General features: G+C 39.1%; 1 protein-coding gene across 1 annotated transcript in view; it reads left to right on the top strand.

The window, feature by feature from the left end:
* Window positions 1-3,619: 3,619 nt before the first annotated feature.
* Window positions 3,620-18,369, top strand: part of CRISPLD1 (cysteine rich secretory protein LCCL domain containing 1) — a gene marked incomplete at both ends in the record, with an annotated part of 42,545 nt that continues 27,795 nt past the window's right edge. The window contains one exon of the mRNA XM_082015261.1: window positions 3,620-3,877. Within this exon, the coding sequence (XP_081871387.1) occupies window positions 3,620-3,877 (258 nt within the window). The remainder of the gene's footprint in view (window positions 3,878-18,369) is intronic.

The raw sequence follows: 18,369 nt of genomic DNA, 5'->3' as shown, positions 1-18,369 counted from the left end.
AGTGGGTTTTTTTTGTTGCAATTGTTGTTGTTGTTGCTGTTCAGAAAACTATTACTGAAACCTGTAGCTATTCAGAAAACAGTTACTGAATCTGTCTGCCTGCATATGCCCCGTCTGCATGTGCCTTTGGAAAGAGAGGACAGTTAGTTTTAGTTTCTGGAGATGTAACGGTGCATAACTGTTTATTATAACAGTTTCAAATTATGGATGGCGGTTACATCCTCAGTGTCAGAGGTTTAAACCAATCCAGAAAAATGAAAAAGGAGAAAAGGGTCTCTCCCAACCTGATTAAGACAACAGATGCATGCAACTGTGTTTAATTATATACACAAAATTAGTGTATAGGTCAAAATATCATTTGTCAAAGTCATGACACTTTTATGCGGTCACAAATCATACAGCCATAAACCAAATACAAAAGACACAGTCATAGACCGTAAAGGGTTTATTCACTTACTGATAAATTAACAGATAAAAAAATCAATTTCAATAAGGCTCTTGCTTTTTGTTTTAGTATTTATTTTATTGTATCTAAAACCTGCATTAGAATATAATAATGTCTTCAGTCTGACAAAGACCAAATATGGTCAAGTGCTTTCTAAAAAGTATGATGAATACTCAAAATGAAAGAATGAAGGTGATGTTTCATGTATATTCTATTTGAAGCCCAGCAGAGGTCCAGTGCTGACAGAAAGGTGCAGCTACTGTGCTTTCCAATGATTGATGGGAACCCCATAAATATGTTCACTCTTTTATAATTTTTCAGCTTCTTGTGTGCAACCGCTAATGACTATAACAGTAAACCTTTTCTGATGCTTTATAATGGAATAGCATTTGTGTCTGTACGCACAATAAATGGTTCAGTATGACACATATTCTTTGCTAGGTGATGATGGTGAAGCAGTGCCTTGATGATATAGTCTATGTCTTGGCCGCCAGAGGTCTAAAACGGATAGAAGTCTAGCAAGACAAACGGGATGTGAGCATTATAAAAAACCCGATCTGATGTGTAGACTCCAGCAAGTCCTTCTCAATTCTGGTTTCCTTCCCCTTTCTTCGAACTCTTTTGATGGCCAGACTATAAGTAAGGCTCCTTCTTCCCTACCAAAAATGTCAGATGTTAAGGCATCTTGGTGAATAAACCCTGCAAAAACTTGCATCTACTCTGTGTACCCAGCTGCATGGTGGCATTTTACCTCACACAGTTTTGCTAGGAAAAAAGTTTAGTGCCTGATACTTGGGTGCAGAAGTCCACTTCCCAGCATTGCAAAGAAAAGCTCATCAAGATCAACCAATACAGAGCACAACAATTTTTGCTTACCACAGTGTGTAAGTAAAAAAGTACCTATAGCATCCTGCAAGACAGGTTAGTTTCAAGGTCTTTAGGGAAATTAAAACTAAAACGGAGAAAACGAGAGTACAATAAGAAGCAGTGTGTTACTTGCATGGCATTGTTTCTCTTGGGCTCATGAAATTTGGAAGCATTTGTAGAGCCGGTCTGAAGCCAGCTGGATTCTGATGAATTTTAACCTCAGCCTCTCAGTTTCTGAAAATGAAAATACAGAAAACCTTTGCAAGCTGGTACAGCAGTCCTGTGAAGACTGGAAGCTGGTCAATCCTGCCATTAGCTCAATGTACCAAATTATACTTAATAAATGAAACATTGTACTGATCAACATGCATAAAAAATTCAGGCTAGAAGACTTTGATGAGAATACAACGAAAAAGTACATATCCGATGCCCAGTCTTGCCGGAAGCAGAAATAAGTGATTACAAGCTTTTGAATTCTACTTTGTAAAGAGAAGTCTCAAGCGGCTTGTCCGAATCCACAATAAAACTCCTGTCCTGATACCTCCAGCCATATTCACACGTTCTGGACTTTTGCGGCGCTCATGTGTGAACACCCAGCTTTTTATCTTTGCTGTGCCTCAGCGGGAGCAGGCTGGCTTAGCATCCTCTTGCCAGCTACCGACGGGTGGAGGCGGCAGGGGACGGGGCCCCGCTCGACTTTTTCGGGGCGATAACTTTTGCGGGACCGAGGCCAGCTTCTGGCAGGAGGCAGCGGTCTCGGCCAACCCTTGCTGCCCGCGGGACTCCAGGCACCGCCCGGGGAGCCGGTGCGGGCTCCGTCGCCCTCGGCCCTTCCCGCCACCGCGCAGGCGAGGACGGGGGGTGCCGGGGCCGGGGGCGGGCGCGGTGCCCGGAGCGCGGCGCGTCCCGCCCCGCGGGGTGCCGGGGAGGGGTGTCCGCCGCACGTCAGCGCCGCCCGCGATAAATGCCCGGCGGGGCGGGAGCCGGGAGGAGAAGCGCGGAGCTCCTCGGGGCGGCGGCGACCCGGAGGCCAGCGGGGGAAGCGGCGGCGGCGGCGCGCTCAGCGGCAGCCCCTCGCCGCGGCTCCGCTGCTGGACACGTCCGCACCCGCCGCGCCGCTCCCACCGCGGCTGCCCGCCGCAGCGAGCGGGGCGAGGCCGTGCCTGCGCCCCCCGGCCCCGGCCCCACGCGGGCCTGGAGAGGAGGTGGGCGGCGGAGCGACGCTGGCTGCGGGGAGAGGAGGCAGCCGCCGCCGGAGGGGTAAGGGCGTTCGCTGGTGGGGGGCGCCCGGCGGCCCCCCGCGGCATCCACCCCGCGGCGGGGGGAGGACGGGGGCCAGCGGCATCCAGGCCCCGGCGGCCGCGGGGCGCTTCGGTCGGGGAGCGGCTGCCCCTCGGAGAGTGGGGCCGGGGCCCGGCCGCCGGCTTGCGAACGCCGGCGCCGCGCTGAGGAGAGCCCGGTTCTGCCCACTTCGCCTCTTTTTGTTTCCCTCCCGGCGGCGGGGTTCAGCGCGGTCGGTGTGGCGGGATTCACGCTTTTTTACCCAGGGTGACGAGTGACCATGGCTTTCCTACCTAAAGCACTCAGTCATGGAATAGACGGTGTTGGAATGTCGTGTTCTTGGAAGTGATACTACTTTTTCCGAGAGTTTTCTGTGTTTTCCTTTGTTCCGTGAATAGAATAACCCCATTTCCCCCCATTTTCTTGGCGGAGTTGAATACCTTTAGTTTTATTAGGTTTTTGGAAATTATAAACCAAAAGCTGTAATCAGAGTTGTATTTTGAAATGCACCAAGAGGGGACATTTCATATCAACTTTATTGTGTTTTGTAGTTTGCATTTTGGCAACGAATGCAAGCCTTTTAACTTTTTTTTTTGTTGTTCATAAATTCCAGTACTGGAAAACCTTATCAACAGTCTAATCTTCATCTATGTCTGGCTCCTTTTAAGTAGATATGAAAAGCATGCTTTCTTGCATTCAGGCAGTGAAACGTGCATGCCAGTGTATCACATAAAATCACTTGAACCAACTGAAGTTGGCATGGTTGAAGACAAGCTATCTTCCCAAAGCAACAGTGTATACTTATTAGAGTTAAAAAAAAAAGTAGCATCCTCGTTTCTCCCCCTAAAACAACAGTGGCAAACTCTGGACAAACTACAGTTTGACTTTTTTTGCTTAGTAAGTTCATACAGGCCAGTACTTCAACCTCCAAATTACATTACTCTCTCTTATGCTTTTACAGCCAACAGACCTGGAAGAAAGACTTTGTCTCGGAGCTAACTCCTGTGCATTTTGAGATCATTCATCATGAAGTATGTAGTACAGGAATGGCTCAGAGTAACTACCTTGCTATTCATAGCTCAAGCAGTTTCTGCAATGGTTCTTCCCAATGCCACGCTCTTAGAGGAACTTTTGGAAAAGTACATGGATGAAGATGGTGAGTGGTGGATCGCCAAGCAGAGAGGGAAAAGGGCTATCACAGACAGTGATATGCAAAGTATCTTGGATCTTCATAATAAATTACGGGGTCAGGTGTATCCACCAGCTTCCAATATGGAATATATGGTAAGGAAAAACTGATAGTGACATGCAGAAAGAAATGTTCTTAGAATAGTTACTGTCACTTTATAGAACAGCATACTTTCAGGCTTAGCTTGTTTGTTTTCTCATTTAAAGCGCTTATTACTTGTCTTTTTTTGTACAGGGGTGGACTGTGAGATAAAAATGCCTGTTTGTGGATCAAGTGTCATGTGCTACTGATATTAATCATTTTAATTGTGGTTTAATGTCTCACAACTCTCCCGAATTTAAATGGCAATTCATCAGTGTAAGGGGCCAATTTCCAAAATCGCATTACTCGGAATAGTCGATTGTGGCCTAAGAAGTTATCGTCTAAGAAGTGTACTGAACTATGAATCTTCAAAATAACATGAATTCTCTCCCATGCTTCTAGGTTGTATGGAATTTCTGAGCAAAATGAAGCTGCTATAACAAGAAAGTCTTCTATTTAAATTGACGTGTGCTGCTAGACTGGAGTCTTTTATGTTCCTATGTTTAACAGATTAATAATGTAATACATAATTTCTGTTTGTGTTTTTCCCTTAAGAAGCCTCTATGTTTGGTTTGTTATTGGTAGACTTAAGTCTCACATGTTTTTGAACTTTGATTTTATGCCATAGTTCAAGGCTAACTGTATCTGTCCTTGCTAATTAGATCAAATCAAGTCATTAGAGCTTTTAAGTCATCCAGAGGTCTGACAAGAATGGGCAACTTTTCTTCTGTATTCTTATTTCTGCAAAAAAGCTCAAATCTTTTTCCTGTGTCCACATTGTGTATTATTTATCTGTCCAGGCACCAGAGAAATAACATTACTATAGGTTGGGATGTTTATACCAAATATTACACAGGTTTCTTTACACTTTCTATTGTAAGGTTATGACAGAGGATCATATTATCACATTACAAGTTGTAAATGTCTTTCCCAGCTTGGAGATCTGATTGAACTGAGCATATGTGTTTCATGGGTTTCTCCATCCTTGCTTAAATCATCAATAAAAGTAGTTTAACTTAAGTTTACCTATATGAGTGTTACTATATTAGACTAAGAGCCATCAGAGAATTAGTTACCACATTCCATCTCCAAACAAAGGGATGATACTACCTGAAACCCCTTTAACCCTTTCAGTTACAACTGTCTGCACATATCCTTAAACTTTGTTTTCTGTTGTGACTTCTTCAGGCCTTGTTGTGGTATAGGTTAGATTTTTGTTCCCAAAAAATTAGGTTGATTTATTTCTGGAAAACTTAGGAAAAAGCTGTCCAGCCTTTTTGTAAAATGAGAACAGGGAAGGTTGTATTGTTTTCCCATGTTAAAATACTGCAAAACTTTTTCCCAAAATTCTACGAAAGGGTAGCTTCGATTTGTAGTTATGTGCCTTTTTCCATTCCTAATGCCATTCTACATTTGCTCGTGTAATATATCTTGGAAAGAAGAGTTTAGATGTATTCATTGGAGTTAGATTTTTAGCAGCTGTATTCTTCAATGATTCTTCCTGCACTGCACACACTTTGTCCTAGATTTTGTGTTAGGTCTACAACTGGAACAAATTTTGTTGTTGTTGTTTTTTCTGTGCTCCCCAATGACCCCTGACCCAGAGAACAAGTAGCATGGAAAAGAGATTATCCAATTATAATGTAGAGGAGGTATTCTTATGTCCTGTTACTCAGAGCAGGACAGGAGTTTTCAAGAGAGTGGGACTCAGTTTTTGGCATAATATACAAGAGAATCAGGGGTTGGGATAGGCAAGAGTTTGGGATTTGTGAATGTGAAGGGTCTGTATAAAGGGTCTGGTCAAAGGGATGGATACATATTCAGGGACAGGGATCCCTGAGAGGCTGAGAGTTTGGGAATCTGGTCAAGGAGATGTTGAGGAATTGGTGGTGTGGAGCATTTGATGAATACATGTGGTTAGGGGAAGAACTGTGACTCTCTGGGCAGAGAAAAATTGGGAGCAAGAGTTTATGGAGGGAGGTTAAGAGCACAGAAATTTGCTAAAAGGCTATTTTAAAAGACTAAGCCTGGGAGTGAGTGGGAAGGGAGATTGTACCTGGAGGAAGCAGGTGGGAGTCAGTTTTGGGAACCAAGAGAGGATGATTCAGGAGACAGTGAGAGCTCTCTGCTGCTTGAAAAGAAGGAGAAAATCGTGGAATTTCTCCTTGTTTGCACATATATTTTTATGATACAGTTTGTGATTGTGTGATTGTCCACCATCTTTTCTACATGAGGTGTGATAAAGGAATCGGGGCTGTTTTATTGTGCAATAAGAGCAAAATTTGAGTACAAATTGTAAACGAGGTGTGGAGCCACAGACTGAACAGCAAAGAACAGGCAAGAAATTATAGTTCATTAAGGAAGAATGATTTGTTATGTACAAAGAGATTCCCTTGGAAAAACTAGTTTCTGGTCATTATCATAGTGTATATAGGCAAGAAATAAATTACAGAGGCAAACTCCGTTCTATCATTTCATAATTTCTGACAGATATTATAGCTGTATAACTTAGTGCTAGTTTTTGTCCATAATTAAAACAAATGCCTCTTTTAACACTTAGTAGTCACTTTATTTTTCTACTTGCGTATTAATAATAGGATGGACAAATTCCACTTTTCCAGACAAAGAAATAAGCACTCTTAGATCTGGTTTTCCAAGGGTCTGTGACCTTTGGATCAGTTTTGTGAATGATAGAAAATTCAAACACCCAAATATTAAAACTGTACTTGGCTATTTTTTGTAAAATAAAGGATGGGGATAAATGAGGATGTTTAATTAAAAAAAAAGTTTCATCAGATAGACCTATACCGCTAAAAAAAAAAAATCCTTATAATGTAAATCTTTGTAAGGTAAATCCTTGTAATGTAAATCTTATATTACAGAAGAGGGAAACAGTCCCTCCAAATGTTTGCCTAGTGTTTAGCAAGCTAGATAAGTACAGCTGAAATACTTTTGTCTACTTTTGGAGTGCTTTATTAGTATAGACATGCTGGCAAAAATTCCTTGTAAATAGAGCCAACTGTGCTTGTGGAGGTGAAGTTTTGTGTCTTAGTGAATCCAAACAGAGGTGATCAAGGTCCATGTGCCTCACTTCTAGAGAGACAGCTTTATAAGTCTGTCGTATAGTTAAGTTTGAAATCTCCAAGAGTGCTTGGAGCTGGAAGAAGGTATGTGGAAGCTGCATGCTCTCATTCCACTATGTGTAGCAACTAAGCTAACCTAGGCAGCTCTAGCTGAAAATGTTTCTGTCCCACTCCTGCCACTGGGATGTATGAGTTGATGATGAGATCGATCCAAGTACTTAAAGAATAAGATTTTATTTTTTAAAATTTAATTTTTTTCCCAGTCCCAGTCATGGAATTGGCTCCCCACATGGCTGAATCAAATGAGTACCAGTGCAGATAAAAGAAGGTGGGAATGCATAGCTAAGGAATGGGAGGGATCAAGAACCACACTTTGGATAGGAGCTATTGGTTGTATGCCTTATTTGCAAAGTCCAGCCTTACTGTTGAGGGAACTGCAGGGCTAATGCCACATTTTAGTTTAAGATCTGCAGGGGAGAAAAGCTTTTGAGGATAGTCTCTGGCATATAAGATCTTGGTTCTATTAAAAAAAAAAGAAAACAAAAAGGTTAAATTACTGATTTTCTGTACAGCTATACACTTTCCCCTTATGCCTTGAAAAAGAAGAAGGGTACCAGCCTATCACGGTTCAGAGACCTACAGTTACTAGCTGTACTAAGACTCACAGTAGATATGTCTAATGAACAGAATGTTCTCATGGTTGTCTGGCTGAACTTACTGGATGAAAAGTTCATCTTCCCAAGTACTGTGGCTCTGGTGGTGAGCCATAATGGATTCCTAGGGCAAGAGGATAAGAATAGAGCATGTGAAAAGAGAAACTTCTGCAGTGAAACCTCCCAGCTTCCAGCAAACAGCAGCTTAGGGACTCCCTAAATCTGCTGTTGTACTTTTTGTGTCCAATAGTCTTCGACGGAGTTTTCGAATCTGAGTGCTCTTGAGTCCATTCGTATTCTTCGAATCTGTGGCATCAACATAAATTTAATTATGCACTGTGTGAAAAAGTACTTTTTTTGCTTTAAACCTGTTATTTTATTTGACACCTTGTTTTTCTTTATTGCAAGGAATAATAATTTCCTCAGTGTCATATCTTTTTCAGCTGAAAAGTCCTACTCCTCTTGCTTGAAAACTGTTCTATCTGAAAAGCTATTCTATGTTGTTTTCCTTTTCTATCTGCTATGGTTCTACTTTTTTCCTTTTAAGTCAAAGGGAACAAACAAAACTCTTGATAGTTGTGGTATACTGCAAATTGATATAGTTGTATTTTTTTCTTTTTTTTCTTTTTTTTTTTTCTTCCTAATAATTTATAGCATTCTTTTGCTTTTTAACTGTGGCTAAACTAGAGCCAACATTTTCACAGAGCTGTTAACAATGGCTCCAAGATCTTTTCAGTGTGCTAATAGGTCATTTACTACACTGCAGTGTATGTATAGGTGGCTGTAATCTCCACTAATGTCCTCATTATTTTGCATGTGTTGACATTAAATGTTATCTACCATTTTGTTTTCCAATCAATTGCTATTATCAAATCTTCTATCTTTCATTTTCCTATCTTATTTTTAACTACCTTAAGTAGTTAATACCACCTTGCATTCTCTTTCTTGGGCTGTCGTTAGAAGGTTATGTAGCAGAGGACCATGGACACATCTTTCAGGCAATTTAAAAAATGATTTCTTGTTCTTAAATCTGTTTTCTGTCTTTTATCACTTTTTTTTAATCTCATGGTAGCTTAATTCTATTCATTTATTTTTAAATAACTTAGGAACTCTGTAGAAAGTTTAACTACACAACCCATTTCCACATGTTGTTCACACCTTCAAAGTCTACTATATTTGGGAGGGATTCGTATTATCCATATATTTAATATCTTTTTTAACTTGTTCTATGAAAACATCTCATTAGAAGTCAGTTTTTAGTCTGCAGTTTCTCAGAATCTACTAGAAGCTTTTAAAAATATTAGCACCCATGCACTGTTTTTTGTTATTGTGGTAATAAGGCCATTTTAAGAGAGGTTGTGTACCACACAGTAATTCAGCAGTTTCATAATCAAGTTCTTCCAAAATCTTGAAGGGTATTGTCTGGTCCTGGCAATTTGATACTGTTAGCATCTTCAGTTCATCTCATGTTTCTTAAGTCTGATATGGACACTCCAACTCGCCTTCTGTCTCCTTCTCTGTAGAGAAGGATTCTGGCATGAGAACCTGTGTAAGTTCCTCTGTAGGGAACAGCAGTCCAACAAATTCAGTTAATTCCACTGCAATGGCCTTATATGACCTTATGACTGCACTTTAGATCATTCTTTCCTAGACTTTTTCCTTCAATGCTGAGGGAGTTTTTGAATTGTCAACATTATGACTTCAATAGAAAAAAAAAATCTGTCTTGAGATTATGATGAGTAGTTTATTACGAAAATGTATGGGAGATGCATACTGTATGTATGTTTATCCTGCCATGTGCTGTACACTCTTGTTTCCTAGTAAAGAAAGGAGTAAGGAACACTTTCTTTTTGGTGTGCACAAGAATTTAACAGCACTGGAAAAAGAACAGAGAGGGATGACATTTCCCTGCTGCCCTTCCAAAGCACCCAAACAATGCTTATCAGAGCATTGAATAAAATATCACGCTTTCGACATTTCCCATCCTCGGCCATTGACATCAGCATGGCCTTCAGACCATGGGGTACATCTGTATGGAAGAGATATCTGAGCTAGCGCTGAAAACTGAAGCTAACTGCTGCTGGCAGTAGTCAGTCTGACCGGAGCAGTGTGCTGTTGTGGCTCTGCCGCCCTGGTGCCCCTGCCTATTCCTCTACTGTGTTGGAGCTGCCTGTGCCTGCCCAGCCTCCCTTGGCAAAGACCTAGCCTTTAAGATAAAAATGGGAACCATCCTGCTTTGTTATATACTTGTCAATGTATGTAATAATCTCGGAATATATAAGGCAACATGTTCTTTCTGTGGTTAAAACTGCTATTTGGCAGATTGACTTTAGACAACCTTATGCACTCTATGCCATCAGTCCCACCCTTAAATAAGTATCATACAAGAGACTGACCAAATCAGGAAACCAGGTCATTGGTTTGTGTTCAGACTGGATTGATGTGGAAGGCCTTATTCTGTTATTCAGTTAGAAAGGGTTTTATTGCATTATTATTAAATTCTTACTAGATTGTAAAGTGTTAGTAAAACTTGAAAAACTTGTTTTAGGCACCATAACTCTACAACTTCCTAACCTTTTGATCTTTTTTTTGTAAGAATTATTTGTGTATTATGGACTGAATTTGCGAAAACTTTTTTTTTCCCCCGATAAATTAATTGGCAACATTGCACCTTAATAAATCTGAATGTATTAATGAAAACTGAGATTTTTTTCATGGTTATCATGGTCAATACTTTAAAAATAGTCATTATTATTGCATAGTGGAAGTTGTTGGTTCCTGTGTATTCCAAACAGTTTGTACTCTGCAAAATAAAAGGACCGACCAAGAATAAAATTTACAAAAGCAATTTTGATTAATGAATTTATAATGCATTCTGTTTTAAGCTGTTCCTTTAAATCCTTAAATTCCTTGATTTCATACACATTTTCCAAAATAAATGAGTAAGTCTAATAGCTCATGTGAGATCCTCATAACATGCATGTGCCGTTGCAGTACTGAAAAATGTTTAGGTTCCCAGCTTGAAAGATAGCAGTGCATTTCAACCTGGTATTTCTTGGCACCTAGCCACACACTGCATTTTGTAGTTACTGTAACTGGAGAGCATCAGTATCCTCCAGGGCAAGGAAGTATTTACTTCTTTAATTATTTTTATTTCTCTTTTGGCCAGATCCTGCCGATAAATGCTAGGGATGTCATTGCAAAGCCTGTGCCTTGCTTCTATAAAGTTTTATTTTGCAGACCTTGTGAAGAAAATACAATATTCTAGAGGTACTTTTTAAAAAGCTCTCGTTAGAATAATTTATGTGGTATAGCTGCATGGATCTTAGGGACAATTATGGATGTGTATCTGGCAGCAGTATTGGATCCATATTTTATTCACAGAGGAAAAAAAATATAAATATATTTATATTTATTCTTACGTTGTGTTGGTATAATACCTCTGAAGGTCTTAGTTTGAAAACCCTGATAGTGATGTGTTCTAAGTGCTGATACCATACGATTCCTTTCAAAACCATGACTGACTTGTGACTTCTATGGGGCCTTATATTTTGGGAGGCTTGAAAGTTTGCCTCTCCATTTCAGTAACTTCATGAAGACTTCAGAAGAAGAAAATTAAGAATGATTGTAAATATTTCTCATTTAGATTTTTCTTAATTTTTCCTCAGGCAAGTTCCTGCTGTGTTTAAATACAGATCATTGGACTTTGGATCCTATGAACCCATTACTGAATAGAGCTCTTGCATGGATAATAGTAAAATGTTGTTCATGTCATCATAGTGACTGAATAGCAATTCAAATACATTTTTTGCTCTTTTATAATGCTTTTAGATCCTATGATCTGCATAAGTCTGGATGTAACAGTTTCTCTCTCTGTGTGTATCTGTCAGCTCCCAGCTGAGATTTTTTTGTCTGTAGTATACTTAGTAGAATTGAAACAGCATTAGGGAACATAAAGGAAGGCCTTGTAGTAGACTTACACATTTTGGCAAATTTTTCTGTACTGAATAGAAGTACCGTGTTAAATTTCCTAGACCTTTCTGACAAAACATCTTCATGTCTCTGTTTAGTGTATCTTGTCCATTTTGCCAAAACTCTTCAGGGATGCTTGGTTAAAAACAATTCCCATTCCTTTTGAGCAGAGAACTTTGGTTTGTGGAATCGCTTAAGTGGCTGGAGAGCGCTTTGGGTGCCAAGAACAGAGCAGCTCTTTTTCAGAGTGAATCTGCATGCCTTCCCTCTGGTTTTCCACTTCTCTGCTCCACTTCAAAGTTTGGTAGAAGTGCTTCAGCTCCTTTGCCTGTGCTCAAAGGCTACTGACACTGCATCAAAGAACACAGTGACGTTGACTTACCCTCTTATTCTCTCTGGCAGTTTTAGCAAAGGATTGTGCAATGTGAAGTGGCCAAAGAAGCAAGTGGATAAGTCCACGGTATGACTTTTATTGATGTAATGCCAACAACAACTAAGCAACTCCAAGTAAAGAAACTGAAAGTGGAAAGTAGCAGAAAGGCTCACTGTCTCAAAGTTTAAGTAAGCTTTCCCAAAATAAAATAATTAACAACACAGGACAGGCACTGTTCATCTTTTATTTTTGCTGTCATCCTCCATATCAAAAAGATTATTAAAAATTAATCATTAGTAGCAGAATCAGAGCTGAAGTACAAAATACAAACTGAATACTGACAGAATCATTGAGGTTTATAAAAGTAACTCCATGTAGCCTCTCATCTTCATGATAGCCTGGGAATCTTCTTTAACTTAAGATTTTTTTTAATTGAGAAAAATATTTTTCTCTTAACATAATTTCATTGAAATGCTGTTATCTATAAATATAGTCCTCAACCTCAGATTTGGCACAAGTAGAGTGCCTATCATAGTTAGAAAAGTGTGATTCATTAAGACGACTATCTTCTGTCCATACAGAGAAAGACAAGTTTTACTTCATTATGAAGGAAGATAACAGTTTCTTAAAATGAATATTTCACTCATTAAAACCAGAATTTTGGCTGCCCGATACATATCACAATATATTTTCCTGAATTCTCTGTTGGATCTCCAAATGGTCAGGAACTCCTTTAATACATTTTCCAACTCTCTTTTTTTTAGATTTTATTTAAACATATTTCTAATAGTAGTGCCAAGTCACATATGATCAATGGGTGCTCTCTGGCAGAAGTGCGGTTCACTTGCATCAAATCACAGTGGTCATCTTTTAAAAGCAAACATTCGCTGGAACACATATTTGAGATACTGCAACTAATTCCTGTTCAAAGTCCAGGAAATTCTGTAGCATCTCTAAAACCACTGTATGAATGCAATCAGTTACAGCTAGTTTATCGTGGTAATCACGACTAGGATTTGAGGTAAGGACACGTGCTCTGGTCAATTTGTAACTAGCTATAAATATTTATGAATACTATTTGTAATGAATATGTGTAATTCATACTTTGACAATGGACAAAATGCAGAAATCAAGATGAGCTTTCACAGCTGCTTCTCTTCCATTTGTGTCAGAATATAGAAGTGAATAGATGATTTTTAGTCATGTTCTAATAGAAGGTCTTTATGCACTGCTTTTAAAAAGTAGCAAAGTAGATGTACTGTTTCAGAACACCTTGGAAAGCTGAATATTCCAGCAAGGTTTTTTTAACATGCTTAGAGTACACACAGAATTAAATGTGATTAGTCATGTCTGCTGGTTCCTATTCCTGGTTTTACTTTTTCAACAAAAATAGCTCAAACACATGAAACTGTAATAGGGAGATACTTCTAAATATTCGTGCAATTTATTCAGTGCTCAGGAACAATATTTTTGGCCTCATACCACTTTCCTGTTTCCAGGCAAAAGGCACAGTTTTCCTGCTTTTTACTCTTTTCCAAAAGAGTAGCTGAAACCTCAAGATCTATTCAGGGATCTCTGCCCAGTTTAAAGCTCTATAAACTCCAGCCTACCACATGGTAGCATCTAAGGTCCTTATCATTTCATGTCTAGACAGGCAGTAGTCCTCCAATGGAAAATGGATGCCTAACTTTCTTGATAGTGGAAAGCTTAACAATTTTAGCTATCCTCTTTCTTTGTGCTTAAATGATGTATCAGTACTAGTTAGTATGGTTGGTTTTGTATTTTCAAGGAGAGTTGTCTGGTGTTTCAGTACTCCTGAGTTTTTGTGCTCACTCTGCTGTATACTGTAAGGGATCTCGGGCTAGTATGGAGGCCACTTTTTTTTCAAACTCAAATGACTGAAGATAAGCATCTGAGTCATGTGCAATTTACTGACTTTTCGGTTGTGCTAATTATCAGTAGTTTCTATGGACTTCCTTCAGCAGCCTTGGTACGAATGAAAATGCCTCACCTAAGCATAGCTGAAAGCCAAGACGACAAAAATTGACAATGTCTGTTCATCAAGAAGAGATCATGTCAAATCAATTTATTTTACTTTTTGGGTTTTTTTTTTTTTTGACACAGTAATTAACCAGCATAGTGTATCAGAGGAAAGTCGTAGGTGTCATATTTTTGACTCTGGAAAGTTTTTGACACTTTCCACCCCAACATTTTTGCAAGTGAAAATTGACAGAAGCTTCCTGTTAGGTGGCATTAGATTGAAAGTGATGCTGTTGGAGCCCGCCCCTTTTTAATTAAGCACTTAGGTTATGACTTATGTGAGCAAAGAATGCACTTGAAAACTGCAGAATACATTAACATGGGCACAGGTTGGGGTTGTTTTAGGAACATGATCAAAATTAGAAGAACTTCACAAGTGGAAGTTGTGAATGGCCTGGGATGAACATGATGAAATTTAACTGCAAGGTATGGAATAAGGAAGGAATCAAACAGATAAAATACAAGGGATAAAAGGTAGAGGTAACACTGCAATAAAAAGGTGAAGGAGTTGCATTGAGTTAAAGAGTAATATGAGGCAGCAGTCTTTGAAAGGAGACTTCTCTGTGTGAAACTGGTGAGACCTTGTCTGAGATGCAATGTCCAGTTTCGGTCATTTTTTAAGAATGGTCTAGCCATTCTAGAGAGAATGAAAGAGATTAATGGGATTGTTTATAAACATGGAATATGTGATTTATGAAGAAGATTGAAGGAATGAAGCAGCTGCATTTGTTTAATCTGGGAAATAAACAAATGTTGTTACAGGAAAGAGAGTGATTGTTTTTTTCTTGACAATACAACATCAGCTAGCATTGCAGGGCAGAAGGTTTAGGTTGTATTCCAAGGAAATCCTCTTTAGTCTTACAGTCATAAAACTCCAAAAGAAAACTACATTAAATATTATTCCAAAACTCCTTCTATTAGTTTTAATTTAAAAAATGTGGATAATGCACATATATTTGGTTCTGGCTTGGTGGAAGAGGCTAGCTAGACTACAGTCAAGATCAGTCTCTTGAATTAATTTTCAGCTGTACTTTTCTGTCATTTTATGCTGGAGCCATGCAGATGATTTCTAATTCTTAATTGTATTTCTGGCTTATTTGCTCATGGCATTTCTCATTCTATGTTTCCTCTTTCCTTTTTTTCCTTCTCAGTGTCATTAGTCTTAAAGAATACAGTCGATTCTATTAAAAAATAAATAAATACCCATACTGTACTGTAGTATTTACTTTACTACTCTCTCCCTATGTTTAGAATGTATACAGCAATGAGATATTTATACTATGCCATGGTAAATGTTTACTTTCAGTGGTACCCACTGTACTTACTTTTCCATCTTTACTGAGCTTAAATTTTAGCTCTTTTTTTCCTTCCATGTAGTCTCTTTCCAGATGATGTTTTCTGCCTTCCTATGTATATGAAAATCTCTCCAATTAAAATGTTATCACTGGAATGTTTTGTATTTTACTGGAAGACATTTTTTGGGCTACTGAGCTTGCCAGTTCTGTTGTAATACCAGTTGGTATAATTGGTGGACTCACTCATGCTGGTCTGCCTTGGGTAAGAATGTACTCTTTTGATCTAACACTCACAACACAAATGGTGGGATTCATCTCACCAAGCTTTTGATGTCTGTGGTGTAGATGTTTGAATTTGAGCCAGTCTGCTTTATAATTAGTAGAGAAAATGAGAATTTCCAACACACAGTTTATCTCAATTAAAGGTGGGTAGCTAAAATTATCTCCCTCTATAAATGTTTATTTGTCTATGTAACTGCAAATGTAATTTAGATAATTAGCTCAGCTGTAGGTATCTGCTTTGAGGCTGTTTAAATTCAGGGGAGGTTAATCCCAGCCCATGTGATTAGTTTGGCTGTTGATGAATTGTAATTTAAGCCGTGGTATCTTCACTGAAACATCAGCTCCTCTATAAGCAGAACATTGGTTTCAGTCTACATGGTACCTGAATCCCATGTTGACAGAGGTTAAATACCACCATTTGTAGTCTGGTCTGTAAAATTAAACTGTGTTAGTTGTGGTTTATTTTAACGCGATAAGTTGGAAGCCGGAAGCATTCAGAAGATCCATATTGGATGCAACTTCCCTGCTGCAAAACTTGTAACCTTCTGGCGTAGAAGAAGAGTCGGCAGATGGAGTCTGCCGACTGCTACTACCATTCAGTTTCATCTGCGGCCTGGGTTTTAACCTCAGCTAGTCTAGCACATGTGGAACATGTGTGAAACACTGATAGTGCCATTGTGTGTGAATGTCTTTGATGCTGCACTAGGTTGTTTTTTTTGCCTTCATCATTGGTGATGAGGGCAATGCCTGTGTTGGCAAGTGTTGCAGTGCAATAGGAGCAAATTTGTAGAGCAAAAGAATTGGTGCTGAGGACCTGGCATTCATGCTGTCTGCTGTTTTTATTTTGAACTAGGTTTAATCTCAATGGACTGAATACCCATGAACAACTGCAAAATGTTAGATGCACTCCTGGACCACAACTCCAGGCATTTTATCTGGAAAGGATCCAGTTTGTACTCCAAGAGTGCTCTGTGATGCACAGTAAGTGGGAGTGATCAGGACTGCCATTTTTGAAAACACATTCCTGATCTAAATTTTAAAAAAGTACGAATCCACTTTGAGTTCAGTCATGGTGGTATTGCAACCCAGTCTAAAAGGTCAACATCATTTCCTAACTGCTGGCTTCATGAAAGGGAATGTTTTAGATAATAGATGTGCATGAATTCTAAGAGATGCAGCGGAAACAGCGTAAATAATCATGATACTTGGATGATATGCAAGTTGTTTTCCAAAGCTGAAACAGGAAGACACTAGATAAAGTATACAACCCTACTGAGACTGTAAGGCTGAAGTATGTAGAGCTAAATGGTTTCTTCTCTTACTGTAATATAGATGCTTGTGGGGGCTGGAAGTTTAGCCAATGCTCCTGCCGTACATAGTGGCTCGAATACAAGTTTGAAATAGCAGTTTTACTGTGTGGATTTACTGTTTTTGTTAGCAGAAGCATCTGAGCTGTAGACCATGCCATCTTGTCGGTGGTAGAGTGTTCAGAGTAGATGATGAAATCAAATTTAGAGCAGCACTGAGCCTTGAACTAAGGGGTTTTGTGTGTGGATGAATTATACCATGGGAGGAACATGCTTCATAGCAATGGTACCTAAAGAGTTAAGGCAGACCATTTCTGTCACACAGGAGGATACAAAAGTAAAAGGGAAGTGGTTATGCTGGTAACTTTCTACAGAGAAAGATGTGTCCTCTTGGATGGCTAAGAAGCTGGATTCCAGCACCTGGATCTTCTCTTCTGAATGTACATGTTTCATTAGATGAAAAAAATTGTTTGTCATAGAGAGGGGTATTACTTGAGAACTTAGTCATTTCTGCGTGACCTTGGGTTTTTAGGAAGAGTACATTTGGCAAGGTTAAAAGCTAAGAGAATATCTTGATTAAGTCCTGGATAACACTTGTTTGAGGAAGTCTGCCTTGCAGGATGTTGCTCTTGAATATCATTAAACTCAGTATTTCTTATGACTGTTTTGTTCGGTTTTGGTCCTCTCCTGAATTCAGAAATTTTTATATCAAAAACTGAAGCACAATGAACATCTCTAAAATTATGGTCAGAATCACTACCCTACCGCTCAGCAACGTCTGTCAAATATTTCAGTTTTTCATTTTATTCAACAGAGCACAGACATGCTCTTGTGAATGCCACAAAAAAATCATTAGAGTAATAAAAACATGATTTGTTTTTGTAGAGGAAGGTCGCAATTAATGAATCTGTCCACCACTTGGAACTAGACCAGTAGGCAATAATAGAGGAGGGATTAACATCATCTTTTGCCTTCATAAGAACCTAGATGTCTAAAGTGGCTTGTTGCTGCAGTCTTCAGGAATATGTGTGTACTCAGTGCTCCAAACAATAGCTATCAGCATAACAGTACCCAGACCTCTTTGTCTGTTAGCACCATTTAATGTACCAGAGTCTAAATTAGTTGTATGAATCAGAAGAAATGTATACCTGTATGCTCACATAGCAAATGTAGACCTGTGGTGATACCATCATCAGTAGCTGAATTAAAACAGGTGGGTTTTTTTTTTAATAATATAGTCTATTATAGTCTATCCTTAAAGCAGATGTGGAAAAAAATCTAAGAAAAATTTCAAAGAGATGAAGCATCAGATACAGACTGGAATATAAGAAATCAATGTCTTTCTAGTTAAAGCCAGGTCTATAAACTTGCAAAACCAGTACACGACTTTTAAAAGCCATGTACATGACTTGTAGAAGTTGATAAAGTGAAAGTCTGCAGTACTGCAGTTGTAAAGAAGTAAATTTGTTAGATACAAGTAGTTATTTGTGGAAGCTGAAAT

This window comes from Phaethon aethereus (assembly GCF_964289735.1).
Source record: "Phaethon aethereus genome assembly, chromosome: 2".
NCBI classification, from domain to species: Eukaryota; Metazoa; Chordata; class Aves; order Phaethontiformes; family Phaethontidae; genus Phaethon; species Phaethon aethereus.
Note: the sequence above shows the minus strand (reverse complement) of the source record. Positions and strands in the feature narration are given on the sequence as shown.